Source organism: Aptenodytes patagonicus, chromosome 17 (genome assembly GCF_965638725.1).
Source record: "Aptenodytes patagonicus chromosome 17, bAptPat1.pri.cur, whole genome shotgun sequence".
NCBI lineage: Eukaryota > Metazoa > Chordata > Aves > Sphenisciformes > Spheniscidae > Aptenodytes > Aptenodytes patagonicus.
In genome coordinates this window covers 5,919,403-5,947,073 of record NC_134965.1, presented here as the reverse complement: position 1 = coordinate 5,947,073, position 27,671 = coordinate 5,919,403, and the positions used below count along the sequence as shown (strand labels likewise).

The 27,671-nt window shown below is 52.6% G+C and overlaps 3 protein-coding genes across 5 annotated transcripts in view; 1 reads left to right on the top strand and 2 right to left on the bottom strand.

Moving 5' to 3' along the window:
- RFFL (ring finger and FYVE like domain containing E3 ubiquitin protein ligase) overlaps positions 1-1,997 on the bottom strand; it is a 36,224-nt gene extending 34,227 nt beyond the window's left edge. The window contains exon 1 of one of the 2 annotated variants that reach the window (XM_076354669.1): positions 1,907-1,997. The gene's annotated coding sequence lies outside the window, so the exon portion shown is untranslated. The remainder of the gene's footprint in view (positions 1-1,906) is intronic. The other variant, XM_076354671.1, reaches the window with a different exon arrangement.
- Positions 1,998-4,773: 2,776 nt separating this feature from the next.
- RAD51D (RAD51 paralog D) lies at positions 4,774-11,874 on the bottom strand. 2 transcript variants are annotated; one of them, XM_076354752.1, is made up of 11 exons: positions 11,830-11,874; positions 11,292-11,427; positions 10,026-10,087; positions 9,763-9,881; positions 8,914-8,995; positions 8,665-8,799; positions 8,125-8,220; positions 7,848-7,938; positions 6,926-6,996; positions 5,820-5,987; positions 4,774-5,309 (listed from the first exon to the last, which is right to left on the bottom strand). In XM_076354752.1, exons 2-11 carry the CDS (start codon positions 11,371-11,373, stop codon positions 5,226-5,228), a joined length of 990 nt encoding a protein of 329 aa, XP_076210867.1. In that variant the 5' UTR covers positions 11,374-11,427; positions 11,830-11,874; the 3' UTR covers positions 4,774-5,225. The 2 variants fall into 2 exon arrangements, with proteins under 2 accessions (XP_076210867.1, XP_076210868.1); XM_076354753.1 differs by lacking the exon at positions 8,665-8,799.
- A 3,202-nt stretch (positions 11,875-15,076) lies between these two features.
- UNC45B (unc-45 myosin chaperone B) lies at positions 15,077-27,658 on the top strand. The gene is made up of 20 exons (XM_076354806.1): positions 15,077-15,295; positions 15,423-15,592; positions 16,392-16,428; positions 16,766-16,941; positions 17,499-17,588; positions 18,088-18,255; positions 19,422-19,590; positions 19,869-20,039; positions 20,882-21,053; positions 21,411-21,711; positions 22,122-22,216; positions 22,903-23,044; positions 23,494-23,634; positions 23,829-23,956; positions 24,427-24,493; positions 24,866-24,979; positions 25,081-25,196; positions 25,548-25,665; positions 25,778-25,933; positions 26,832-27,658. Exons 2-20 carry the CDS (start codon positions 15,431-15,433, stop codon positions 27,096-27,098), a joined length of 2,790 nt encoding a protein of 929 aa, XP_076210921.1. The 5' UTR covers positions 15,077-15,295; positions 15,423-15,430; the 3' UTR covers positions 27,099-27,658.
- Positions 27,659-27,671: the final 13 nt, after the last annotated feature.

Here is a 27,671-nt window from a genome sequence, read left to right as displayed (position 1 = left end):
GACTGGACTGCATGCATGATCTCACTGCAGAGAATTGACATCTATTAACCTGCAATCACATGCTGAAATACTGGTAAGAAACCAACTTGACGATACGTCAACACTTTCTCCACAGGAAACACCTTGACCAGTTTACAGGAACAAACTGTTCTGAAGAACACTTGAGTACTTTTATTTTCTGAACTCCTTTTGCCTTCTGCGGCAAAGGAAGAACTCTTATCATTTTCACTTTGCCATACACCCACGATTTTGAGCAGAAGCGGGGCAGAGTTCCTCATTAAGAAAATAACTTGGGTCCTTGCCACCAAGGAAGCATCGCCCACCCCAGCTACGCTGCCACCATACCAAACAAATTAGTAACACGATAAAACGCAAAGAGACAGCAATTTAAGCAGAGAGCTGTACTGAAGGCTGGCGCTTATCCAGAATTCCTCAGTTCTCATAGCATTTCGAGCAGAATAACCTACTGAACCTCAGAGCGCCTTTCGGAACAGAACTCAGAAAAGAGTTCCTGAACACCACTTTCTAAACAAGAGAAAAGAAGCTGTCCCCACCTCGTTAGGGAAACCCTGCAAGCGCTCCCCGTGAGGGAGCCCCTTCACCCCATCTTCCCAAAACTAAAATCCAGGTGCTCACAGCCCCTTTCCAGCCTCTCCCTGTCTCCCTGCCAGCCCTGGTCCCAGCAGCCCCACTCTCCCTGCCCCGTCCCCCCCCAAGCCCTGGCAGCCCCGTCCTGCCCCATGTCCCCCCACACTTGACAACACTCCCAATCCACAGCGGTTCCCCCACCCCACAGCCCCTTGATAACCCTCAGTGGCCACTCCAGTGCCTCACAGCCCCCACATTTAACTGCCCCCCATTACCCCATGCACCCTCCCTACTCTGTCAGCACCCCCACTGCCCCACACCCCCCAAACCCTGGCAGCCCCCTCACTGCCCCATATCCCCCCAAACCCTGGCAGCCCCCTCACTGCCCCACCGCCCCCCAAACCCTGGCAGCCCCCTCACTGCCCCAACACCCCCCGAACCCTGGCAGCCCCCTCACTGCCCCAACACCCCCCGAACCCTGGCAGCCCCCTCACTTCCCCAACACCCCCCGAACCCTGGCAGCCCCCTCACTGCCCCACATCCCCCCAAACCCTGGCAGCCCCCTCACTGCCCCACATCCCCCCAAACCCTGGCAGCCCCCTCACTGCCCCACATCCCCCCAAACCCTGGCAGCCCCCTCACTGCCCCACCGCCCCCCAAACCCTGGCAGTCCCCTCACTGGCCCAACGCCCCCCAAACCCTGGCAGCCCCCTCACTGCCCCAACGCCCCCCGAACCCTGGCAGCCCCCTCACTGCCCCAACACCCCCCGAACCCTGGCAGCCCCCTCACTGCCCCACATCCCCCCAAACCCTGGCAGCCCCCTCACTGCCCCACATCCCCCCAAACCCTGGCAGTCCCCTCACTGCCCCACCGCCCCCCAAACCCTGGCAGTCCCCTCACTGGCCCAACGCCCCCCAAACCCTGGCAGTCCCCTCACTGGCCCAACGCCCCCCAAACCCTGGCAGCCCCCTCACTGCCCCACCGCCCCCCAAACCCTGGCAGTCCCCTCACTGGCCCAACGCCCCCCAAACCCTGGCAGCCCCCTCACTGGCCCAACGCCCCCCAAACCCTGGCAGCCCCCTCACTGCCCCAACACCCCCCGAACCCTGGCAGCCCCCTCACTGCCCCAACGCCCCCCGAACCCTGGCAGTCCCCTCACTGCCCAAAAACCCCCCAAATCCTGGCAGCCCCCGCGAAGGCCTCACGCCCGCCCTCCTCTCCTCCCCTCCCCCCCCAACCTGGCAGCCCCCGCCACAGCCCCATCCCCCCAAGCCCTGGCAGCCCCCCGAAACACTGGCAGCACCCCAACCCCCTCACCTGCCTCCTTCGGCAGCCCCGTCCCGGAGAGGGCGGCGGGGCCGGGCCAGGCTGCGGGTCGGCCCCGAGCCCTCCGCTCGGCGCGGCGGCGGCGGCGCTATGGCAACTGCCCACCGCGGCGGCGGCCAGCCACAGAGAGGCCGGCCAGAGCGGCAGCCGTAGAGCGGCGAGCTAGGCAGCACCGGGCGGCCCGCCCCTGGCGGCGCGGCGGCTTCTCTAGCGCCCTCAGGAGGCCGAGAGGGCAGCGCCGCCCGAGGGGCGCGGCGGCTCCGGGGACCGCGGGTTCGAGCCCCCGTCCGGGCAGCAGGGAGGGGGGGCTGGGGGGGGTCCCGTGTGCTTCGGAGGAGTTTCTGCTGTGTGCACGGGGGCTTAGCCTCATTGCACGGGAAGCGTACATATACATACAGGTACACCATATGTATCTATACAGCCGTATATAGATATATACACACAGCCATATATACACAGACATGCACACACACCCCCCACGTGTACATATATGCACACAATACGTATAAACACACACTTATATATGTATTTTATACATATCAAGGGCAAATGAGCCCTCAGTGCCAAAAGGCATCCCCACTGCTTGGGGCGAGGGGTGCTCTGTCGGCCCTGGGACGGGTTTTATCACCTCGCTCCGGGCCTTTCCAGCAGTTTTCCAGCTGATTTAGGCAACGGGAAGGAGCAGGGAGAGGGGACATCCCCGTGCGCGCTGGCACAGCCAGGCCCTGTCTTACACGGTTGCAGAAATTCCTGTCTGAGCACAGACAGAAAGGCTGAATTAGGATATTTAGGTCAGAAACTCTTTTCAGCCTAATTTTATTATGCAAATTTAGGGCAAATCAGCTTGAGTAAGAAGTCAAGTTTTTCCAGATCGGGTAATAGATTCCCATAGCCTGAACCCTTCTGCTGTCCCCGCACCGAGCAATAACCAGCACCCACAGCAACGCCTGCCCTGCGGCAACGCAGCCAGAAATTCAGGACGTCACCGTCACCTCGCACGCAGGCTGCCTACCTCAGCAGCAAACCCGGGAGCGGAGGAGCTGCTACCCAAAGCTCAGCTGTGCCCCGTATCACACCGTCCTCCCCAACCTATCCAGCTGTTTCCCAAGAGGGCACAAAACTCCGGCAGCTGCAATCAGCTGATTGCCAAGGAGAGAAAATCCCCCCAGGTCACGGCTATGCCCAAAAGCCTGGGATGGGTAGCTTTAGAGGAGCACAGCCCACACGTCCTCACCTTTCCCCGGTCTCTTCCCAACCGCCTGGCACCGTCGCCGTTGAATCACCGTCCCATGACTGTTCCCCAGTGACTAAGCAGAAGAGCAGAGTTTCTTCTGTCATTTCCTGGGGGCCACAGCAAAGCAGCACGCTGGGAGCACGGCTGGTCTCACGCCAAGGCCGATGCAGGGTTCAAAGCGGGCTGTTCCCCTTCTTATCCTCCTGCTAGTTAGGGGAAGGAGACAGCAAGAAAGCCCCCTCGGTTCAAATATAACCAAAGAGGTTTCTATTTGGCTCTTCCCCTGCTCCACACTCCCCTGCGAGAGCTTTGCTTCCCCTACAGAACCTCGGGCAGAGAGGTAAAATAGTAGCGCAGAGTTTTGGTTGAAATTTGCGTGTACCAGCTCTTTATTCACAGCTTCAAGAGACATAAGCTAAATTTTCGGCTTGTAAGGACCAGCCACATCAGCATGGGTCTCCAGCAGACAGGAAAACGATCCTCCTCCTTGCCCCAGCCAGCCAGGCTGCAATCACTGGGGCCAAACCTCCCCTCCCAAGCTTGGAGAGCCCAGAAATGCAAATAAATACACAACTTTAAAATACATTTATTTTTACTCAAAACTGTTTGATGGTACAGTTCATGTTGCTTTGGCACACTCCCCGCCTCGGGCAGGACCTGCTGGGAGCACAGCCTTTCCCACAGCCACATGCAGGGGGCTGCAGTGGCTGGGTGGCCACGATGGAGGAGCTGGGAATCTGTCCCGTAAATCACAGCCCTGGGAGCACCAAGAGCTCAGTTTTGCAGGAAGCACAGCTCTGGCAGACGGGCAAAACAAAAATCTGTGCTGAGACCTGGCACTGCCTCTTGGGAAACCAAAATATGCGTTCACATACCCCTTTTAGCTGCTCCTTCCCTACAGCAGCTATTTGCTCAGGAATACAGGGCTGTAACGGTGTTGTCTACGCTGGAGAAATTAGCCCAATTCTGGGTAAATCAGACTCCTCTTTGCCCAGCACAGCCTTAGAAGGTTCCAGGAGCTGTACTGCTGTGTTATTAGTTTAATGAGCGTGCCCCGATGAGTCCCAGCCCCCACAGCCTACATCAGCAGCCTTGGAAGTGCAAGCCAAAGCTCAGCTCACCTGCCAAGGTTTCTTATTAAGCAGAGGATGAGGGTGTCTCAAACATCTGGGATCAAGAGGAGAGGCCACAATCCATCCCAGCCTCCCATCTCCTCCCCAGCACTGCACGAGCCTCCAGGAGATTGCCCAGAGCAGGCAAGAGCACCTAAAAAGCACTGGAGCAAGGAGAGATTATTTTAAACTTCACCACATGCAACTGAGTAGGTCCTTGAGCATCAGGCAGGGCCAGCTGGTGTCAGTCAGGACTCATCCACCCCAACTGATCCAGATCATAAGCTTCATCAATGAACAGCAATTCTTTATGCAGCACAGTAGTGCCCCAAAAATACCAGCAGCTCCCTACAGGGTCTGGTGTTACTCTGGGGAGAAGGTCAGATCAAGCATCCGATTATGTCCCTGCTCATCAACAGCCTGTCCCACCCCAGTCCTGCTAGGGACTAAACCTCAAAATTTTAATTAAATTAACAGCAGTTGCCATTAATTGAATTCCAGCTCTCAACAGCCACAGCAGTATGCAACATCTTTTTATTTCTGAACCACTGTGGGCTGCCCAAGGATGATCAGAGCTCTGGGACCAGAGAGGGCAGCGAGTTATGGGGGGAACAAAACCACCGCGAGGAGTCATGGGTTTGTGCAGGGACATGCCAGCTGGTCCCAAGCCAACACCTTAGGACAGGGCTGGCTGTGCTGGTTGAAGACAAGCCTGCAGCAGAGGAGAGGACCTGGTTGTCACACTGCCCACACAGCCCAGCCACTGCAGGCAGCATCTGCTGAGGCAAGGAGATCTCCAGGGAACCCCACGCTCATTTTATCCCCAGCACAGAAGAACAAGAGCTTCTTCATGTTGGTCCTTCCCAGGGCTGCAGGACTCAGAGGCAGTCTGTAAAACCTTCAGCGTGCTTGCCTGCTTTTTTTGCAGCTCTCTTGGACCTTGACATTTGCTTTTCCGCCCGCATCAGAGTCCCTGTGTGGGTGTCGCGGGGCTCAGCTCCTGCACATCACCATTTCCAGTATCCAGCTCCACCTGTATCCCCGTCGGCTGCAAGGAGGAACAGAGAGGAGCTTAACCTCATGCTACGGGGACTAAGGGCAAACCTGTACATCACTCCACCTGCCCCAGAGCCAAAAATCCCCAATTACATCCCCTTGAGGATTTCTTTCTGCTGGTGCCCTCATTTTAACTGGGTCTGCTGAACACAGAGATACAAACAGAGAATGCAATTTAATAAAGAAAGAACATCTTGCTCCAAGATATCCCCAGACACGCTTATTTAGCACATCCAGGATGCGTTTCACTGCCCAGCACACCACCACATACAAATCCATTTGGATCAGGCCACAGAGCGGGCTCAGAGCCAGGAGGCTCAGGCAGCGCTGCCCCGTACGTAGGCAGCATTCAAGCCAAAGTCACCTCTGCAGGTGACATGGGTCACCCAGTGAGGCCTGATCCTGCCCTACCCCCAGGAGGAGCCTCCCTCTGCTCCGAAGCCAGGTCCACATCACATAGCTTCTTCTCCATTACCAGAGGGACTGGTCCAGGGAACCTCACCTGCCGGGGTGACTTTGCCAAGGAAGCGACACGCTGCGTGGTGGTTTTCTCCCAGGTGGCTTCTTTGCTCTCCAGCAGCACCCGGGTGCTTGGCACAAAACTCCAGGAGCGGCCAAGGGCTGGCTTCAGTGGACCGGTGCTGCTGTCCCTTGTCACCTGGTTAGTCACCTGCAGCACAAACAGGCTTATCAGTGCCTGGGAAAAGCAGTGCCACGTGGTGTAATGAAACACTGGAGATCACCAGGAGATAATGGCCAGTCTGCTACTTCTATGAAGTTTTTTTCTTCTCCATCCTGAGCCCTCCTTCTTGGCACACCCATGCCATCCCCTCTAAACATAGCCCATGCAACTGTCCCAGACATGTACTCAGGTAGGAGCTCGCTCGTATCTGCAAGCTGCAGTGACTCCTGGTGCTGAAGCCACCTGCAAAGTTTAACTTGGAGCCTCCAAGCGTCCTTCCAGGCACCCTGTCCTTGTCACTTTATCACTAATCAGAGCAAAGGGCAGGACTGTCTCGACGCCTTCCAGTGCCAGGTTCAGCAGACCACCATTTTCTGTTGTGGCCTTCCCAATTCAAACACATTAACTGTGGTCCCAACAACCTGTCTGGGTGCATTGAAGCAAAAGCAATTGCTTGGCCAAGAGCTGGGGAAAATGAGAGCAGGGCCCCTTCCAGTTCCCAGCTCCTGCAGGATGATGCAACGCCCTGCAGTTCCTCCAAGGCAACTAAGCAAGAGATTACTTAGTAAGCTGGCCAGCCCCTTAAATGAATGGTGTTGTATCAAAAATAAATACAAACAACCTTTCAATCTGTCTGTACTTAACTCTACCCTTGCTCAATCGAGTGAATGACTTGTTGGCTGAGGACAGCAATAAAAGCAGGCAGCAAATCAGCCCTGTTCTTGCTCCACACTTGCTAGAACAAGACATCTGCGGGCTGCAGAGAAGCGGAGCTACATCGGGGAGCAGAGCGCTGTGGGATACAGGTCTCTTGCTCCTGCTTAGCTGGGAGCAGGGTCCCCCCTCCCAGGGGCTCCAAAGCCTCTCCAGGGCTCCTCGCCATGGCACACGCCAGCACGCGAAGGACAAGGCGCAGCAACACTCACCACAATGGCAAGGCTGAACTCCCTGGCCAGTGTCTTCAGCTCCCTGGCTAGCTGCATCATGATGGCCAAACCTGGAGAAGGACAAAGCATTTGGGTGTTTGGGGATCAACCCCCAAAGTGCATCTTGGAGGCAGGTGACATCTAGATTTGCATGAGCACTAGGTTTAGTGCCAGTGCTGGTGTTCACGGACACCTTCAACCCATTCCCATTACCAGCACCCCAACGTACCCATTGCACCTGCACACTCCAGGGCACCTCGGCCAAATGGATATGGCACAGAGAGACCAATCCCCAAGTCGTCCTACACCCTCCTTTCCTATCTTAGAAGCCCGAGGCCAAAAAACCCTACAAAAGCACCAGGAGCTCCAGACAAAGCTGGCCAGATTGATTTAACAGGTACGGGACCACTCTCCAGCTCACAGCTTCATTTCCTATAGCCCATGGCTGCAAGGGGACCTCCTGTGATAGCACTGGCTGCCACCCAGGTGTGCAAGACCCTCTGGAAGGCGTTTGAGGGGCCTCCTTGGCATCTCAGCCAGCAGAAAGCCCCTCACTCCTGATTTATGGTCCTTTCTGGCAGAAAGAGCCTCAGGGGAGCTTTGCAAACTGTGCCAGCAACCATGATGTATCTGTGACACTGTAAGCAGAGGTTTTAATCTGTGAGCAAACAGTTCAGTGCCTCCTCTGTCCCCTGGCTGGGTTTCAGACCACCGGCATGAGCTTGCATGGCCACAGCCAGCTTGAACGTTTGCCGATAACACTGCAAACAGACTCCCCTTTTATCGAGTTGCAAAGGAAAAGCTGGGAGCAGTCGCACCCACATTCGTCCTGCTCCAGCTCCAGGCACAGCACACATGGGAGGAAGATGCTCTTCAGGACGAGGTCTGCAACCTCATTGCACATCCTAGCGAAGCAGCTCACCCTCTGACTGCTTGCCACCCAGCAGTGGGTAAATCACAGCCGAGACAGAGTCGATCACCACGATCTTGAGAGGTCCCATGGAGCTCACGACCTGAAAGAAGGAGGCACCATGTGCAATGTAGAGAAACAAATCCAGCAGTTTTGGAGGTTGTGAGCTGCACTGAGGCTCAAATGTCCCTAGGACAGGGTGATTTGGTGTCACTCGTCAGGCACACAAGCCCTGCTGCCCTCCTTGCAGCACTGGGGAAGGGAGAGGGGCCCAGACCCTCACTCCTACCTGCTGGGAGAGGCGATCCCGCAGCTCCTGCAAGGCTCTCAGCATTTCATAGATGTCGAACACACGGACCACCTGGATCCGCTGCAGAGCCTCCAGCTGCAGCACAAAGTGGCATCACCAACAGCCTCACCCCCTCCAGGACTCCTGCCTGCATTATATTCCTCCTGCCCCAGCTGCTACCAGCTCTTCACATTTATACCGTGCCACGGAGTCAGGGACCCTTATTTCTTCCACATTTGCCTCCACCCCGTGAACACTGTTGTCCCCATTGCACTGATGGAAGAAGCAACGCGGACTGAGCTCAGGGAGCGAAAGCAGGAGCAACTACAGCAACCCCTCCCCTTCTCCCCAAGAAAAATAGTGCAGTGTCTGTCCCTGAGCACAGCACCCACCCGACCATGGGAGGAAGAGTTTGGGCCCAAAAAAGCCCATGGGGACAAAGGCAGAGCTGGACAGAAAAATCGTCTCTGGGGGTTGTCTGCAGGCAAGAGCCAAGGCAGTTTTAGTGCGAGTGGAGGGACCAGCTCCAGGGGAACCTGCCTGTTCTTCCTCATCCTCTGCCCGGGCTCGAAGCATCTGGTAGAGACGGGAGGCGGTGAACCCCCCCGTGGAGTCGAGAAACAGGACGTGCTGCCTGAGGCCAAGAGACACGCTGGCCGCAATGGCCAGGCACACCTGGAGAGGCAGGGACCAGGCGTCAGCCAGCCCTCCCAGATCCCTCTGCTTCACGTGCCTGAAGGCATCATCTTCACCCAGCCTGTCCTCTCCCCTCTCCTCCGTCCCACTCACCTGCGTCTTCCCACTGCCTGGTGCTCCCATGAGCTCCGTCACTTCCCCCGTGTACAGCCCGGAGTCCAGCAGCTGGTCCAGGCTACGGGTTCAACACAAGGTGGGATTATCAACACCCCTTCAGCCAGAATGGCAGGGGCATCAGGAAGCAGCAGTCCCCAGATATTTGTCCCTAGAGTCTCCTTCCCAAATGCAGACAAGTGCCTCAGGCTCTGCTCCTTCCCTCTCCACATTGTGGGCAACAGCAGATCTGCAGCGTGGGGGCTACAAGAGGACAGTCCCGAGCTGGAGAAGAGCTGTGGTCCTGGTAGCAAGGTTTGAATACCCAGGGTTTCTCTGCATAGTCACTGTAACAACCCAGCGAGGAGACATGGGAAAAGAAGAAATAAGGACATGCAATAGCATAACTCATTTCCATGCCTGATCTAGACAGTTTGGACCATCATCACTCACCAGTCCTCCCAGATCTATAACCCTCTCCTCCGGAGCCCTCGAGGGAAAGGCTGAAAGCAGCATGTTGTCTAGTCTAGAAGTGAGACACACAACCACTTCCCAAAAGGTGTGCAGGCTCTTGCAAGGACAACGGCAATGTCATTCCCTCAAGGGACACAAACCAGCTGGCTTTGCAGCCACAGGACAAGAAGAATAATCATCTCTGCTCCCAAAAGGCAGAGACAGGCTGTGGCTGGATTTTTTTTTTTAAACAGCTGCTGGAGATGGTTTGGAGACCACTGAGCCTGCTCAGGGCATCACCACATTGAAACCCAAAGCCTGCATTGGGCAACCATGGCCTTTTGCAGCAAGCCCAGCCCCGGGCGGACCTGCTGGCTTGCTGGGTGATGTACCCACCTTGGGCTCCCAGTGGGCAGGATGGCCGTGGAGCTCTTGAGCTCCTCGTAGAGGTCTGCTCCATTGGCAGGGAAGGCAGAGAACTGGGCCAGGAGCACACGTCTCACTGCAACGAGTACCTGGGGGGCAGAGACGCATCTGAAAACGGGACTGAGGAACTCCAGGGCCGACAAGGTCCCCCCAGATAAGCCCATCCAAGCTGTGAGCTGAACAGCTCCTGAGCTCCTCGATTAACGTACCAGGACTTTGGAGTCACCCTTTACCTTGTAAGACAGGGAACACTTCTGGGCAACGTCCTCCAGGTCTGATGACACGAAGTCCACCACTGCAAATAACACAAGGGACAAGAAGTTGGAAGCCAAACCTGAACAGACCACGAACACCAAAGAGACGACCAGCTTAGACAAAACCTGCCTGTGGGCACCAACAGGCAAAATGTCTGTCCCCTCTGCCAACACTTCCAGTGGGTGGGCAGGATGCCCCACAAAATGGAGCATTGGAATTTTTCCTCTTAGATGGCCCCACCGCCCATTGCAAAACAAATTGTTTCTTGCAAAACAGATCAGGGAGAGAAGCTGGTAAAAATTTTCCCTATTTTGCTCAAGAGTACCAAAGTCTGAAGGGGCTAGTGACTGACCCAAAGTGCCAGCCCTGGGCATACCAGGAAGGGCTAAAGCCACAGAAATTAGAAGAACTAGTGGCCCCATCTCTGCTCCCAGGAACCACTCAAAGATTCATTTTTTCAGATAGATGTGTATGTTATTGGTTGAAAAAAATAATGGTAAAAAGCAGTTCTTATAGGGGAAACAGGGATTACAACATCCATGGCTCCAGCACACGCAGGATCTCACAGATCCCATTTAACAAGAATAAAATGGTGTTTTTCTCAGCCCTAATCCAATTTCTCAGAGCAAGTAAAGAATCCACCTGAAGTCTTTTCTTCCCCCCCCCCAAGAGCAGGCCTTGCCCAGGGTACAGCGTGCCAGGAGCTTGGGCGTTTTTCAGAGGGAAAAATACACAAACCCTCCCAAAATACCTTCTAAAAGCCATAATTGATCGTCCCTCAAAAAGCCTCTGCAGAGACCCCTACCATGTCCTAACACTCTCCTGCTCCTATGGAGAAGTCCTGGACTCATCATATCCACCCAGGGGGACCCAGAAGACATCCAGCAAGGAGGACACGGGAGGGATATTGCACCGACATCACCCTTCCAGGGTGTGGGGTGACGCGGGCACAGGGACTGGAGCTGCAGCCCCCCAGGCTCCTGCAGTCAATGCCCAGCGTGCTCATGGCAGACAACCTGCGCCCGCTGTCCTTTTCTCTATGGGGCTCTAAGAAAACTCCCCACTGCAGCTTCTGGGCTGCAAGCCAAAGCCACAGAGGCAGGAGATCTTTTCCCGAGGCTGCCCCACAGCCCAGACCACTCAGCCTGGCAGATGGGTCCTGCACGGGAGGAGAGTGCAGTGCCACCCCAAAATGTGCAGGGAATGACATTCCCCAACCCGAAACCCCGCTGCCGCCCCATTACCCGTCCTGATGCCGTTCGCCCTGAGAAGCTGGATCATCTCTTCGGTGAGACCAGGGCAGAGCCCAGCCCGCAGGACCACCATGTCCCTGGCCACCCCCAGGACAGAGCACTGCGGGGCCAGGAGAAGAGAAGAGACCTGTGGAGGAGATGGGAGAGTGGATTCGGCACTGTCCTGACACAGATCACACCCCACATGTGCAGCAAAGCCACAGCCTGCTCCCAGAGCTGTGGACACTGGGGAAACACTACCCAGGCTGTGTCTGGGATGGGTGGTTACGGTGAGTGTTTAGTCTCCCTTTAGTGCCAAACAGCCCCAAATTCTGCAGGCAGGCGCAAGCAGGCTGGCAGAGGGGCACTGCCATGGCTCAGCCAGTAGCTCCTGCTCACGGGGTGCCACAGCGGGCGAGCGCATCCCCATCCCGGCTACCTTTAACAGAGCCCTGCGGGGCAGACGTGCCCACGTGAACACAGAAAGCCCCACGCCGCGTTTCCCACCCCATCCTCACCACCCTGCATTCCCTTTGCACCCCAAATGCACCTCCTGCTCCCCCAGGCACCCGAAGCCGGGCTGCCCCAGGGCCCTGTCCCCGTCCCCCCGCTGCTCCCCTTCCTGCTTCCTGCAGGCAGCGGAAGGGCCGGGCAGGGCTCATATTTGCACTCCCATCTAGTGGCTGCACAGCCAGGCTCCAGCCTCACACCTAAACCCCTGCGCAACCGCCAGCCCCTCCGGCCACCACACTCCCCAGCCAGGGGCTGCACAGGATTTTCCTTCCCTGGTCCTTCACCAGGCCCAGCAAAGACCCTGCAAGCAAACGGGTCTCCTGGTCCTGCCTGGTGGGAAGCGCTGCCAGCCTCTGCCTGCAAACACCCCTCTGGAGCCTCTTCCCTCCTGGCTGGCCCCAGCGAGGAAAAACTTCTCCAGCTGCTGACACCCAGGGGTCCTTCTGGAAGTGCACACAGATAAACGGGGGTTTTCAGCTCACAGCACAGCCCGATACCAGCAGAGACACTGGGGGAGCACCTGGAAGGACCAGAGCCTGCTCGGGAGCTGCAGCAAACCTAGAGCAAAGGAAACAGAAATGGGAGTTCCTCTTTATCTATAGCAACTCCCCCAACCACCAGCTGTCTTTAAATGACCGTAGCCCAGGTGCCAGCAATGCCACGGCTCCTGGGCTCTATAAATAACAGAACCAGAGCCTGGGCTGACTGGTTTTGGGGGCAGGTGCTGCTGCTGGAGAAGGCTGGGGAGAATCAAGCAAGCTAGTTTAAAAATTGAGACAGGCTGAAGAAATAGGAGATAGAGGCAAGGCAACTCGAGTCTTTTCTTACAGGGTTGTGTGTGTTTCTGAGTAGGGCTTGTTTCACTTTTAAAAGTATAGCTTGTGTTCAGAGCTGGGTTCTCTGCTGCTGGTGTGGCTGGGCAGACCCATGGTCCCCTGCAGAGCTGACAAGGTCTGAATGCTTGCTGGGAGAGCAGCTGATGTGAATAGGAAAAAAACTTTAATTATAATTTCTGAAGTTATTTCAGAGATGAACCTGAGCTCTATACACGTACTTCAGCTGCCTTAAATTTGCATTAGGGGTTTTGGGGGGCAGCTCTAAAAGGGACTGTATACAGCTTTACCCTTAGGAGAAGGTCTCTAATGCTGTGTTGGAGAAAAGCTCAAGCCCTGGGTGCTGAGCACAGTTACCTCTGCAACCCTGCTGTTGATCTAGAGATACTGGAGCTCATCCTGGGATTTTCTGGAGGGTAATTTCACCATGGACCTTGCCAGCTCTCTGCAAGGTCCTGGATTAGAAGGTGGCTTGGAGCCACGAGGTAAGGTGGGATCCCAGGACTGGGTTTGGTTAGACTCGTCAGCCGATGCTTGCAGTTGGGGTTGCAGGGTGGAAAATGAAGCTGCATGGGGGTGGTCTTCGCTGCCCTGCAGGTGGGGAGACCGCTGTCCCCGAAAGGGGCTTGCTGCAGGGGAAGCCCGGGGACTGTCCCCTTCCCTGGCCGCCTGGGACGTGAATCTCGCCAGGAAAAGCTTTTTTTTTTTGCTTTCTCAGCCGAGGCCTGAAGAGGGCCCCCCGCACTCGCTGCTGAGGCTGCCGGGGCGGGGAGCCCGGCCGCCTGCCCTGCCAGCCCCTCCGGGGGCTATCAGGGAGCGCATTTACACATCTGCTCCAGCTGCAGAAAGGCACGGGGATAAGGTAACTCCCGGGGCCGGCACCCCCGTCCCGGGCAGCTGCTCTTCTTCCCTGCTGGTGTGGTGTAATCACCGATACCCCGTCCCAAAACCGTAGACTAAGGGGAGCTCAGGTCACTCTTAGCTCTGTCTCGAACATTAGCAGCAACAAACACAATTTTTTGTAACTTAGTTTACTTGAAGTACCCGCAGCGCTGCTGCTTGTGAAAATGAAGCCTTTATTCTGGGTAACTCGAGAAAGGCTGTGCCATGTACACCGTGAGTACTGAAATGAAGCAAGCGGACCCTTCCCCTGTACCTAAAGCAACGTGGGAAGGGGGTTCTGGTGTGTTAGCCCATGTGAGTCCTAGAAAAGCCACGGTACTGTGTCTAAGGCGGAGACGGCCTCTTATACCCTTCACAGATGTGGCCCTTGTGCCTTGGACCTATCCCCAAACAGGGGAAGGTGTTTGAGCTGCCCGCAACTGCCGTGCGGGTGATGTGCTGCGAAGGGACCTCCAAACTGCTTTGCAATCGCCTCCTGCCCCAATACCAGGGACTGAACGGTGCTGTTGGTGCAGGGTGAATAAAACAGGAGACCTGAACAGGGCAGTCTTGTGCCAATTCTTGCTGCATAAGTTCCACAAGCTCCAACACAGATCACTGGTGTTAAAGATAACTGACTTTTTTTTTTTTTCCCCAGCAGAGCTTCAGTGTGGAAACGCGTTGTCTGCTATAGCTCGGTTCTGTGGCATAAGCCTGACCGGAGCAACTGAGCTGATATTGGTCGGCCTGTGCTCCCCTCGGTCATTTCCCTGTCCCTACTGCCAGTTCCCCCATTTGCTTTTAGCTGGGATGCTCGTAGGTACGCTCGGGAAGGCAAGGCCTGCATTTTTGGGGGAGATAAGTCACAAAGCAGAATTCCTGATTGACTGTGACCCCTGGGAAACAGGGAGGTTTGAGAGGCTCAGCTCTTTTGGAGCTCAGTACTGCTCTCTCTACTGGTGTCACTCAAATTGAGACCCGAGACACTCGTCACAGCAGTGGGCCAGTATGCTCTGGCACAGATGTCTGTGCTGACGGGCTGCCAAACGAGGGGAGGTGGCAGCATGGGACACGGGTGGGATTTCCAGCAGGGTGGGCTCCCAAAGGCCCTGCAAGGAGGAGGCAGCACTGGGTGCGAATCGGCTTTCCGTCCCAGGGTGTTCTGGAAGGTGCTGGGCGCTGCCGCAGCTGCTGGCGTGGGGCCGCTTGTCCCTGAGGCTCAGCTGTCTCATGCTTCCCTAAATAGAAAAGGAAAAGGGTCTGAGCACTGCAAGGGGGGTCAGCTATTCCAGCCGTGGGCTTTTCCGGCATGAAACCCCCCTGTTCCTGCTCCCCACACCCTGTGCAGCTCTGCAGGTAGAAGGAAGCTGGGATTTGCCCCGGTGGGTGGGAGAGGATCCCTTCTTGCTGCAGAGAGGTGCTGCCTGCTTGCATGCAGGTGCCCCCCCACGAGCTGGGCTGGCTGCCGGGGACCCTGGCTCGCAGCCTTCCCCAGGCACTATATAGCGGGGGGGGACAACGAGGAGGGGGACAGGCTGCGGTGACAGGTGACGCTGACAGGCAGCAGGAGCTGCCAGGTCCTGCCCAAACTTGGAGCGGGAGGCGAGCTCTTTCCTGAGCCACACAGACCCTTCGTGGTGCTGGCGAACTTCTTTAATTCTTCTTTTTTGTTGTTTTTCTTTCTTTTATTAATTGACTCCTAAGGATCTACAGCTGTAGGAAAAGCTTCTGAGAAGCCACAGTCTTGAGGAGCAATTTAGGTCTTCATTTTCCAAACTCTTCAGCCTGGTAAGCTGCTTTCATTAACGTGTGTGTTAATTATATGTCGGTCTCATGGTGAAGCTCAGCTTGGGGGAGTAAGGCAGGTGACACAGGCAGCTGAAAATGGGACACAGATTGATATTTTTCCTTAAAGCTCTCCAGATGGAGGATCCCATCCAGCTGAAAGAGGAGGGCAATAAATACTTTCAGGCCAGTGACTACGAGAAAGCTGTGCAAAGCTACACTCAAGCCATAAAGCTCAACAAGGACAAGGCGCTGCAGGCGGTGCTGTACAGGAACAGGGCAGCGTGTTTCCTCAAAAAGGTGAGAAAAACTCCCGGCTTGCCTGGGCAGTGCTCAAGGGGAGAAGAGCAGGGGGGCAGCCAAAGGTGCACAGTGGACTGTGCAGTTTGTCCATTTATTGAATAGGGTGTTTGCAAACTGGTCTGAAATTATTTGTTCTGGGCTTGTCCTGGAGCTGTAAAGCTGCCTCCCTGCTTCAATCCTGATGGGGCTGAGCACGCCGGTTCAGCTCAGAGATGGTCCCAATTAATCGCTTTGAAGCAAAAGCTTTTGGCAGCCAGCCTGCCCCACGCTTGCGGGAGAGCTCTGTAAGCCACAGGTTGAGGTGCGGAGGCGTTGCTCTTGCTGTCTGTCCCAGCACAAGAGAAGTGGATGTAGGTACTTAGCAAAGCAAAAAGTTATTAGTATCTGTACCAAAATTGTCTCAGCTCCCTGCAGTCAGCTTGTAACGACCTGCTGTGGGATTTTAGCCGATTGCTTGCATGTTCCTGAATTTTCACTAATCCAGGAGAAGTGACACCAACCCAGAACAAAATGCAGATAGGCTGTTGTGAGTATCCCCTCTCCCATCGCTGCCCGCGGTCTGTTGCTGCATCATCACCAGCGTATGTTGTCTCACCTGTGTTACAGACCCTTTCCTCTCTCCCCTGTCAGTGATTAAAAGGTACCTAAGCCCCCGTCTTTCCTTCTGTAGGCTGCTGCTGGTTTCACCGTGGTGTCCTGTTAGTAACTGGGAACAGAGAGGTCACAGTGTGCGTCAGCAATGGGGACGTGCCCTGCTGTTCCACTGCTAACAAATCTCACCCTTCTGGTTTAACAGGAGGAATATGCCAAAGCAGCCTCGGATGCGTCTAGAGGTAAGGAGGGGGCTGTTTTGAGAAAGGAGAGCCGCGTTTCTGGGTGTGCTTGCTCCAGCCTGCTCTCACATCTGCTTTTGGGGCGCTGTGGTCTTATTCCTTGATGTCCACTAACACCCAAGTGCTGAGGCCACAAGGGAATTAATTGAGAAGGTACAAAAGAAGATGCACCGATTTGGTGCGTCAGTGCAATTGATGCTGATCAGGTACCAATTCACTCACAGTGTTAACAACTACATCTCAAGGAGCTGTAGTCACTGTAAAGCAAATCACAGTTTACACAGAGGATTTCCAAGAAGCAAACTCTGATGCCTGGTGTTTTGGATCACTTCCCCAGCTATTGACATCAATGCTTCGGATATCAAAGCCTTGTACCGGCGCAGCCAAGCTCTGGAAAAATTGGGGAAGTTGGACCAAGCATTCAAAGATGCTCAGAAATGTGCCACCATCGAACCCCGCAATAAAAACTTCCAGGAGACCCTGAGGCGACTGGGGGCCAACATCCAGGAGAAGGTAAATGCTGGGGGAGCAGTACCAGGTTTACAGACCAGGTGTGGGAAGTCCTTGCTCTGGGTTACGCTGATGGACTGTTGGTCATACTGGAAACTTATAACAATGTAGGGGGATAAATAGGCTCCGTTAACTGGAAGTTCTTACTTGATGCATGTAAATTTGAGGATCAGATTGAATGGTTAAATTAAAAAGCGTGGCAGCTCACTCCTGAGGCTGGCCTGGTCCCGAATGTCTTGGTAAGGTCTTGGCAAGGAACTGGACCAGCTTTGGACTGGGTCTGGCAGTCACCACATTGACTTAGTTACCTTTCTGCGGGTGTTGTGAAGAAGTCCCTGCATTACTAGGTACCATGAGGTCTCAGAGACGATGGCTTAGGGCTGGCTCTGCCCATGCTGATGGGTCTGAGATGGGTAACTGATGCTCTCCGAGAAGTGACACCTATTGTTATTCAGCTTAGATTGTCTGTGGTTTGAGGGTCTGTGGTGTCCTTGAAGTGGTAAAGGAAAATTGCTCCTCGATTTTCTCTCTGATGCTCCATGCACTCTCTGTTGGCACAGCTGCACATTCAGTTCTCCACAGACTTGAGGGTGCAGAAGATGTTTGAAATCCTGCTGGATGAGAACAGCGAGAAAGAAAAGCGAGAAAAGGTGAGAACTGTCCTGGACTTGACAGGACAAATTGCTGTTGTTTAATGTCAGAGGCTGCACCGAGGAGCAGAAGGCTGCGTTCCCTTCCCCGCACCCCCCAGATGGAGGACAAGGTAAGGAGCTGGGACATGAACTGCACTGGGACAGACAACCGAGAGGGGAAATGCCCCAAAGAGGCATCACCCTTGTGCTGTGGGAAGGTGGACCAACCTCCCAAAATTCCAAAGGTGGGATCAGACTGGACTTCTTGGGCCCATCTCTGCCACCTTCCCCGTGTTTCCCTCCAAGCAGTGACCCATTTTTCTTGGGCGGAGCGAAGCCAATCCCCAGATGCACCTGAAGAAACTGCCTGGTGGGGTCAGAGCTGGTCCACTGCATCCATCAGGAGATGGCCACCCCACAGCTCCCACTGGGACATCCCAGAGCTGCACGGAGGTGTTTTGGAGGCTGCCGTCAGGGCTGTGCCGCTGACCCCTGGTTCCTCTTGTCTCCCACCCAGGCTGCAAACAACCTCATAGTCCTGGGGCGGGAAGAAGCGGGTGCTGAGAGGATTTTCCAGAACAACGGGGTCAGCTTGCTGCTGCAGCTGATAGAAACCAAAAATGCTGAGCTGATCCTGGCAGCCGTGAGGACGCTTTCAGGCATGTGCATGGGACATAAGGCTCGGGTAAGTAATGGGGTACTCGAGACCTTCACTGCTATTGCCTTGCACCTGGGGGAGCGGAAAATTGCAATAGTTCACGATGTTTGTGAGCAGTGGGAAAAAATTAAATCCTACAAATAAAATTTTTAATTCTGGGGGGAAAAAAACCCCCACTTGCTTATTTATATTTAACACAGACTTTTGAAACTACCCCTGTTACTGTGCCCCTCATCTCCGGGGTCAAAGCTGTACGTGTTCCCTACGGCGCCTTCATGCATGGTGGCGAAGTAAGACTTTCGATGAGTTGTTACTACACAAGTTGTGGTGAGCATGGCTCGGTCATATCCCTGTCCTTCATCACAGGTCTCAGAAAAGCAACAAATAACAACTAACTTTGGGAAAGTTTTGTCCAAGGCTTAGATGAAGGAAAGCACGGAGAACCTACAAGAACATTAAGACTCCTGGGAAGGGTCCCAATGCAAGTCCCAGGGGTCTCTGAGCCAGCTAATATCTTACTCTACACCAAGACAGTTTTTATCTAGTATAAAAATGGCTCATAAGAAGCCCTGTCTGTGTTATGAGGTTGGAAGCAGGAGATGGACATGTGCAAAATGAATAGGTGTGTCAGTGTAATGGCACAAAGGAGTTGGGGGGAACTACAACACAACAAAAATAAAATCTACTGGATAAAAATCCAGTGGAGTGGAGATCTATTTTCTTTTCCTGAAACATTAACTGTTGTCATATGCAAAAAGGCTGTTCTGCAAAGCCCACTAGGTCAGTGTGTTCCTGAACATGCCTCCCGTGAATTACTGATGTGCCACCATCCATGGGGACAGGCTGCGCGATGACATTGGGTTTGCTCGCAGCCAGGATGGGGTTTGTGCACCAAACCGGCTCTTTGTTAACAACCTTGCGTGAGGGACTCTTCCAAACCCAGCCATGCTCATCTCAACATCCTCGCTGGAAATAGTCTGTTGCATTACTGGCAAATCTAGATTTTAGGAGTTGTCTTATTATAAATGAAAATGAGAATGAAAAGCAAAACTCTGCCTTGTACTGACTTGGGATTCACCCAGGAAGATACTTTCTTTGTACAAGCGGAGGCTGCCCTTTCTAAATCATGCAGGATTTAGGAAAGGCTGTCACCTTCGCTAACAGCTGCCCTGCTCTCTCCTTTCTGGGGCCAGGCCACCGCCATTCTCCATTACCTGGGCATTGACAACATTTGTATGTGGATGTCTGTAGACAATGAAGAAATCTCCCTGGCTGTCTGCAACCTCCTGCAGACCATCACTGACTGCTTGCTGGGCCAGGGGAAAGAGGAGCATCACGGGAAGGAGGAGTCTGTAGTGCTAGGTAACGGTGCACGACCTGGCGGCCCTTCGGTCTTGCTGGAGGGGCGGGCGAGCAGGGAGGGCTCTGCTCCTGGGATGTCCCCTTTATTCCCTGGTGAAGTGGGGACTTCACCCTTCAGCTGTCCAGGATCACAACCTGCACACAGCTCTTATCCTGATGGTGTTAACTTAAATACCTGTGTTCCAGCCACGCAATGGCTTTGAATGGTTTTCACTGGGTTCACCTGCTTTCGAAGATAATTTCTTGTAACTGGCTGGTACTGTCTTGCTTCTGTGTAGATACTAAAAAAGATTTGAGGATGATCACAATGCGTTTGCTGGATATGCTGGTCAGTAAGAAAGTATCTGGGCAAGGGCGAGACCGAGCTCTCAACCTCCTCAACAAGAATATACCGAGGAAGGACCTGAAAGACCATGACAACAGCAGGACCACCTTTGTCATCGATAATGGTGAGTCCTTCCCCGCCATCCTGTTCTGGTTTGGGAGATATGGAGCTGTGTATTCTTGCCTGAATACCTGTAGAACTGATCCTCTCTATAAAATAAATCCTCTCTGGCTTTTTTTGGTACATGCAAGCCTGGAGCAAAGTTAAACTTATTAGCAGGAAACAGTATTAAGACTAAGAGAAAAAAAACTGTGTATGAGAACAAGAATTTTTCAGTTTCTAAAGGACTGACTTAACTTCTCTAAATACATTGCAATGTATTTGCTAATGTTAGGAGGATTTGGCTTGGATAAATTGTCTACCTTAGACAGGATGAGGTGAGCACCTGCTGAGCTTGCTGGATCCTTAAACCGGTCATTTCTAAAACTGGAAGCGGGTGAGGAATTTGTGTGGGGTGTGTTTTTATGCTAATTCCAATGCATATGTGTGTTACCATTTTGGTGGAATTTATTTAATAACACGTTAGCAAAAGGAGGGTTAAGACATCCAGAATAATTTGAAAGTCACTGACTTTTCCTCAGTGAAAGCCTCCATCCTTGGAGGTCAGTAGGTTTAATGCCTCCTGACAAAAATAACTGATCCAGACAGGGACCAAATGCACAGTTTTGTTTATCTCACTCTGAGAGATGGATAAAAGCCTGATGCTGCAAACGTAATCTCAGCAGCAGAAGCTCCTCCCCAGTAAATAATTGAGTGTCGCCTTTGTTTAAGGCTTATGTGATTAGGCTGCAAAGTAATTGAAAACCAGCCGGCTGGCTATTTCACTGCAAAGAAACCAACAAATAGTATCTTGACTATTGTACTGACCCTCTCCCCTCTAACAGCCATATCTCTCATTGTCTCCAGGCTTAAAAAAGATACTGAAAGTGGTGGGGCAGATTCCTGAGATGCCTGACTGCCTGCCGCTGACAGAGAACACCCAGCTGACTGCCTCCGTCCTCCTAAATAAACTCTACGATGACCTGCGCTGCGACCCGGAGCGTGACAACTACCGGGTGATCTGCGAGGAGTACATCAAGTGAGTTGGGGCTGGCTTACTGGAGCTGAGCTGGCCCAGAGGCACAGGAGCAGGAGGTCTTAAGGATGAGATGAGACACTTGCAATCCACTTAGATGCCAAATTGAGGCCCTGGGAGATAATGATTTGCTTGAGATCCTGCTGGATCCTTCAGCTGGGATCCTCGGATCCTTGCATTGTACTCCTACCTGCTGGATCACAGCCTTTGCCTGAATTTGGGCTCGGCTGTGTCCCAAATACCTATATATTTCAGCAGTGGAGCTCAGTTCCCAATCTGAGGGAAGGCGTTCCCTGCCCAAGGGAATGAGAACTGTAAGCAACTACTGTTCCACGTGCTGACTCCCTCTATCCCATGCAGGAGCAAAATTGACCCACAGGACATGGATAAGACACTCCATGCCATCCAGATGGTGTCTGGAGTTCTGCAAGGGCCCTTTGACTTAGGCAACAAGCTGCTTGGCATGAAGGGAGTCATGGAGATGATGGTTGCCCTGTGTGGGTCCGAGAGGGAGATTGACCAGCTGGTGGCTGTGGAAGCCCTCATCCATGCCTCCACCAAGCTGAGCCGGGCCACCTTCATCATCTCCAATGGGGTGACGCTCCTGAAGGAGATCTACAAGAAGACCAAGAACGAGAAGATCAAAATCCGAGCCCTGGTGGTAAGGATGGCAGCCCCCGCCTCTGTCGCCTGCCACACTCACAAGCTTAACCCCAGACTTGGGAGAGGGGAGAGGTCCTGGGAACATGTTGGGTTCACTCACCTCAGCCAGGGAATGGTTTATGGTGCTTCCCCCTACAAGGAAGGGGGAGATGGCAGACCAGGAGAGCACATGGATTATTGGTAACTCTGAAGGCAAAACGGGATAATCTTCCATTTAAAGACATCCAATAAGAGCACAAAACCTCACTTTACTGTGCTACAAGCTGAACGATCTACTGGGTATTACAATGCTTCCTCTTTGTTAGAACTGACTTCAAACTTTAGATATGGGATTGGGCTGATTTGGGGCAGCAATACTAGAGGATTAATGAACCTTTCTCACTGGTGTATCCTCTTCATCCTCCTCAGGGTCTCTGCAAGCTGGGCTCAGCAGGAGGTACAGATTATGGACTGCGGCAGTTTGCTGAGGGGTCCACTGAGAAGTTAGCCAAGCAGTGCCGAAAGTAAGTGATTTTACTTTTTTTTTTCCTTCCGTTGTTCCATACTTTGCAAAATACAATATGCTCCTTTACCCAGAGATCCTGCCCACACGTTGCCTTCACTTACTGTTGCTGCCTGACAGCTGGCAGTGCCCCCAGAGCCATTGCACTGGGACCTGGAGCTCTTCTGTGCCTCAAGCAACCATAAGTTCCTCCTGCCTTAATATCCAGATAAGCCTTCTCCCTCACTCACTTCCCACGTGAGACACCAGACATGGTGCCTCCCTCTTTGCCAGCACGGTACAGCCTAACCAAGTGCTATCTAGAATATGCACAAGTACCTTTTAAAGGTGAATTTACCAGGTGGACTAACCAAGGAGGTGGGATGAAGTTAGGAGGTGACCGAATGGGTGATCATTGCTGCTGGCAGTGGGTAGCAGGGCATCACGTGTTTCACGTGATGGTGAAGGCAAAGCAGTGCTGAGTAGCTGTCCTGGTCTGTCTTTCCCTGCAGCATTTAGATTGCTCAAGTTGGGCCATGGGAGGAAGGTCATATCTCAGGGGAAGCATCCACAGTCTTTAGAAGCTGCAGCAGAACCTGAGTACATGTTCAGGCCTGAAACACTCTCAATATCGGTTTTTCCTCCTTCTCCCAGAGAAATCAGTCCTGGTTCCCAAGATAGAAATGTGGATGTTTTTCTCTCTTCCAGATGGTTGTGTAACACCAGCATTGATGCTCGCACCAGGAAATGGGCTGTGGAAGGGCTGGCATATCTAACCCTTGATGCAGATGTGAAAGATGACTTTGTTGAAGACGAGCCAGCCCTGCAAGCTATGTTTGAATTAGCCAAGGTCTATCTCCTTACGTTGTTCCCTCATTCTTCTGGTAGCATCAAGTTCTCCCAGCTCTCCAGCCCAACACTGTCTTCCCAGGCAGGAGGAGCTGTGACCCCAACCCCTCACCTCTAGTTTAGCAAAAAGTCAGTTTTGCCTGTGCCATGGAGACACCTCAAGGTTGTTACCATCCTGCTCTTCTCCCAAGGCTGAGGAAGGTTGCTCTTACCTTTACTGTCAGCAACTGCATGAAAACCAAAGGCATCAAGGTGTTGACAGCATCTGATGATCTCAAACAGCCTGTTTGACCATAAAAACTTTTGTTTTTCCCTGCCCTAAGCTATAAAGCTGGGGATGAGCCTAAGAACACTTCAGCTAGTGTAAACCACCATGATGGCAGCCCCAAGGGACCTGTTTCCTTGCCGTGTCCTCCTCACCCTCACATAAGCTTTTATTTTTCTGCGCAGACAAGCGACAAGACTATCTTGTATTCTGTGGCTTCTGCGCTGGTGAACTGTACCAACAGCTATGATACCAAGGAGCTGGTCCCAGAGCTGGTGCAACTGGCAAAATTCTCCAAGCAGCACGTGCCTGAGGAGCATCCGAAGGTAGGTTGTCTACAGCTGGGGAGCTGTGAGGAGATGCTTGGATCTGAAGGCTTTCTTTGGTGTATCCGTTGTCACAGACCTCAGGTCGCCCGTCTCTGAGGCTGAAATTGCTTTGCTCTCCAACCAGGCTTGGCTGTAGTCAGCAGGATGGCAACTGCTAAGGGGCTAATCTCTTTCCAATGTCCCCCCCCCAGGACAAGAAGGATTTTGTGGTGAAGCGGGTAAAGCGGTTGCTGAAAGCCGGCGTCGTCTCTGCCTTGGCCTGCATGGTGAAGGTGGACAGTGCCATACTGACGGACCAGAGCAAGGAGCTCATCGCCAGGTGCCTTCATCGCTGTCGTGGGAGCTGGGAGTGCTGGCCAGCCTGTGTGCCACTGAGATGGGCACCCGGGCTGGCTCCTTGCTTTGTGGGGTGGTACATTCTGCCTACGGGGGCGAGATGAAAGGGAGGTGGAGAAAAGATTTAAACCCAAAGTTTTTCTTAAGCAACGTCATAAAAATCCACGTTCTGACCTTGAAGCCAGCTTACAGGGCTGCCTTGCTAGGATGCATTTTGAACTTCTAGTCCTCTGTACTGGTTTTGGCTGGAATAGAGTTCATCTTACAGGCCTGGAAACTTTTTACTGTGCCATTTGTTGCTTCCTCCTAGAGTGCCGTGGGCACTGGGTTAAACATCTGGAATTTACCTGGTGGATCTGGCACCCCTGCAAAACCTTAGCCCCCTTCCACAGGGGACATGGGTTATTGCCTTCCCGCGTAGCTGTTTCACTAAGTGATGCTGTGCTTCTACAGGGTGTTTCTTGCCTTGTGTGAAGACCCCAAGGACCGCGGGACCATTGTCGCTCAAGGCGGTGGAAAGGTGATTACTTTCATGTTTGCAGCTCAACCTTACGTGCAGTTAATGTCTGTTGGGAGCCTGCAACGTGTCTACAGTGAGGGAATGTGGCAGAAAAGCATGAGATGTCTTGGTAGCCGCTGGGGCCCAGACTGACACTTTAGTCCTATCTCTGTAAGCCTCCAAAGAAGCAGTCTTCTTGAAACAACTGTGTGAGCTACAAGCTCTGGTGTTGGTGCGTATTTGAGAACAAAAGCAAGACGCCGCTGTGGGCTACAGTCCAGACCCATTTCTTCAACAAACACATCTTTAGGATATTTTTCACTTAGTTTAGTATATTAAGGCAATCCTGTAAATCTTCTCAGAGGCATTGAATGCTTTCCTGTGTGTCACTAGGCCCTGATACCTCTGGCTGTGGAAGGCACAGAAGTTGGCAAGATAAAGGCTTCTCACGCTCTGGCAAAAATTGCTGCTATCTCCAATCCAGACATGGCATTCCCAGGGGAGAGGGTAACCTTAAAAAAAAAAAAATTCTTGATTATTCCTTTAGCAAATGAAAATTTGCCAAGATCTGTGAGCTGGAAAAGCAGTGACGTGCCTTCTCTTCTTAGGTGTATGAGGTGGTGAGGCCCCTCGTCAGCCTGCTGAACACAGAGAGAGACGGCCTCCAGAATTACGAGGCTCTGTTAGGTCTCACTAACTTTTCAGGAAGAAGTGATAAACTTAGGTGAGTTTAGCTGCTTTTTGACGTTCTTTCTTCCCCAGGGGTGAATGTGAATTTCAGTTCAAGTTTTCTTGTAGGACTATGAACACTGGTCAGTTTGAGCTACCTTTGGCAGAGCTACAAAGGTCTTGGAACTAAGACTCATAAAATAGCCAGAAAGAGGAGAGTGACTCATTTTCCTCTAGAAAGAGGAAAGACATGAACCTAACCTGCAGTGGATAAGAGATAAACCACGTCATGAGCTCCAGTGCTGTGGGCACAGATTTGTTTCAAGGCCTTCCCTGTCTGCAGTTAGTATTTTAGAAGTCGGTTATTGCTTGTCCCATGATGCATTTTGACTGCTCTTCAACACAGGATGAAGATAGTCAAAGAGAGGGCCCTGCCAGATATTGAAAACTATATGTTTGAGAATCACGACCAACTTCGACAGGCAGCCACAGAGTGCATGTGCAACCTGGTGGTCAACAAGGAGGTAACTCACTGGGCATCTCAGACTTGACTTGTGTGTGCCAGTTTGTGACCCACTGCGATGAGGCATTCCTAAATGTGTTATCTCTGGATATCACGGGGTGGGGTTTTTTTAGGTTCAAGAGCGGTTTGTGGCTGATGGAAATGACCGGCTGAAGTTGGTGGTGTTACTGTGTGGTGAGGATGATGAGAAAGTCCAGGTTGCAGCGGCAGGAGCCCTGGCCATGCTTACAGCAGCACAAAAGAAACTCTGCTCCAAGATGACTGAAGTGGTAAGACCATAGGTGATTACTGGCAGTGTAGACATACCCTCGAAGGGGCCTGTCTCAGTCATGAAAATGCCTCTCAAAAGGAAGGTGTAGTCCACCAGTTTGATAGTGAGGAACTTAGTGGTGAAGCTGAGACCTGGGTGTGCATGCTCCTAGTCCATCCCTGCACAAAGTAAACCAGCCTGCCTTATACCAGACTTCATCTCAGAGCTGAAACATTTCTATATAGCCATTCTTCAAGCGAAGTCCAGGATGCTAACTGTCAAGCAAGGTTAGGAACGCAGAATATTATTCTATAGGCCCTTAAAGCTTTTGATAAATAACCTAAAATCCAAACCTTGTTTCAGTCAGAAATGAGAAGAGCTTGATAGATAATCTATTGAGCTTTACAGATCCCAAAACATGTCCATTCCTTGCACAGATCTGTAGGTGCTGAGAATTCAGACCCTGCTGAATATCTGTGAAGAGCTGTGGTTGAGAACTCACGAACCCTGTTGTGTTGCACACACGCTGATGCTGGGCACTGGGGCTTGTTAGAATAAAAATGACTAATCAAGTCAAAGGGAGGGGCTCAGGAAAATCAGAGTGGGGAGTGGGTGGTCTGCTTCTGGTCATCTCAGCTGTGTCAATGCTCTGATCAGATTCTTTGCACAGAGATTATCCAGCAGCCTAAACATGAAACGTGTTTCATGTGGTGCTAGTGCCATGAAAGCTTCTGGCTTTAGTGTAACAAAAATTGGGTTTAAAAGTTTGGAGTCGGGTTATCAGATAACCCTACCTGACATGAGTATGAAGAGGTGAGTCCCTGCGCTTCCTTCTGCTGAGAAATGCCTTGCCAAACTCGCATTCTCGATTGAGGTATTCTTCAGATCAATACTAATGATCTCTCTCTCCCTTGAAGACCACCCAGTGGCTTGAAATCCTGCAGAGGCTCTGCTTGCATGATAACATGGAAGTGCAGCACCGAGGACTGGTCATCGCTTTCAACTTATTCAGTGCTGACAAAGAGCTAGCGAAGAAGCTGGTGGAGACAGAGCTCCTAGAGATTCTGACATACATTGGCAAGCAAGAAGATGACCCCAAGAAGCAGCACATCATTAACGTAGCACGTGATTGCCTCACAAGGTGCATGGATTATGGGCTGATCAAACCTCTCTCTCGGGCATGAGGAAACAAAAAGTACCAAAAAAGGCTGAGTGGGGAAAAAAAGCTACTGAGAAATGTGGAAAAGTGAGAGCCCTGAGGAAAATCTAGTGCCATTGTCAAGGCACAGAATAGTCTGGGGAGAGCTTTGGAGGATCAGAAACTGTATGAGGAAAAGGGGGGCATTTGCCTGGGAAATTTGAAAGGTGTCCATCTGAGTAATTCCCAGATGGTGTAAATCCTTTCTTTGCCCCCATTCGGCTGATCATGATGAAAGCTTCAAGGCCCAGCTGTGAAAGAGTTGGTTGTGTTGGAAATGTGCCAGGGGGCTGTTGGAAGGAAACTCAGCCGAGATGAAATCTGTTCTGCAACCACCTACAGCTCCTGGTACTTCTGGAATTCCTAGCAATGGTGGAACAGGGCGGGTTAAATGCCTCCTCTTCTGTAGTCAGAAAATAGGTTGGGTTTTAGCTGTGTGCTTTTTTTGTTCATTTATGGTATTTTTAAACAGCCTGAAGTGGTGTGCCAAAGTGTGAGGATGGTGGATGAACTTTCAATAAATTCACTACTTTGTTCCATGTGGAATTCCTGATCTGCT

What these genes read in the sequence shown, in the direction of transcription:
- RAD51D (XM_076354752.1), bottom strand. Translation starts at nt 11,373, where the DNA reads ATGGTGGTCCTGCGGGCTGGGCTCTGCCCTGGTCTCACCGAAGAGATG. An exon ending in GGCGAACGGCATCAGGACGG is followed by an intron (nt 10,088 to 11,291) that starts GTAATGGGGCGG and finishes TGTTATTTGCAG; the next exon opens with TGGTGGACTTCGTGTCATCA. An exon ending in CTGCCCACTGGGAGCCCAAG is followed by an intron (nt 8,996 to 9,762) that starts GTGGGTACATCA and finishes TTGAACCCGTAG; the next exon opens with CCTGGACCAGCTGCTGGACT.
- UNC45B (XM_076354806.1), top strand. Translation starts at nt 15,431, where the DNA reads ATGGAGGATCCCATCCAGCTGAAAGAGGAGGGCAATAAATACTTTCAG. An exon ending in TCAAAATCCGAGCCCTGGTG is followed by an intron (nt 21,712 to 22,121) that starts GTAAGGATGGCA and finishes CATCCTCCTCAG; the next exon opens with GGTCTCTGCAAGCTGGGCTC. An exon ending in TTAGCCAAGCAGTGCCGAAA is followed by an intron (nt 22,217 to 22,902) that starts GTAAGTGATTTT and finishes TCTCTCTTCCAG; the next exon opens with ATGGTTGTGTAACACCAGCA.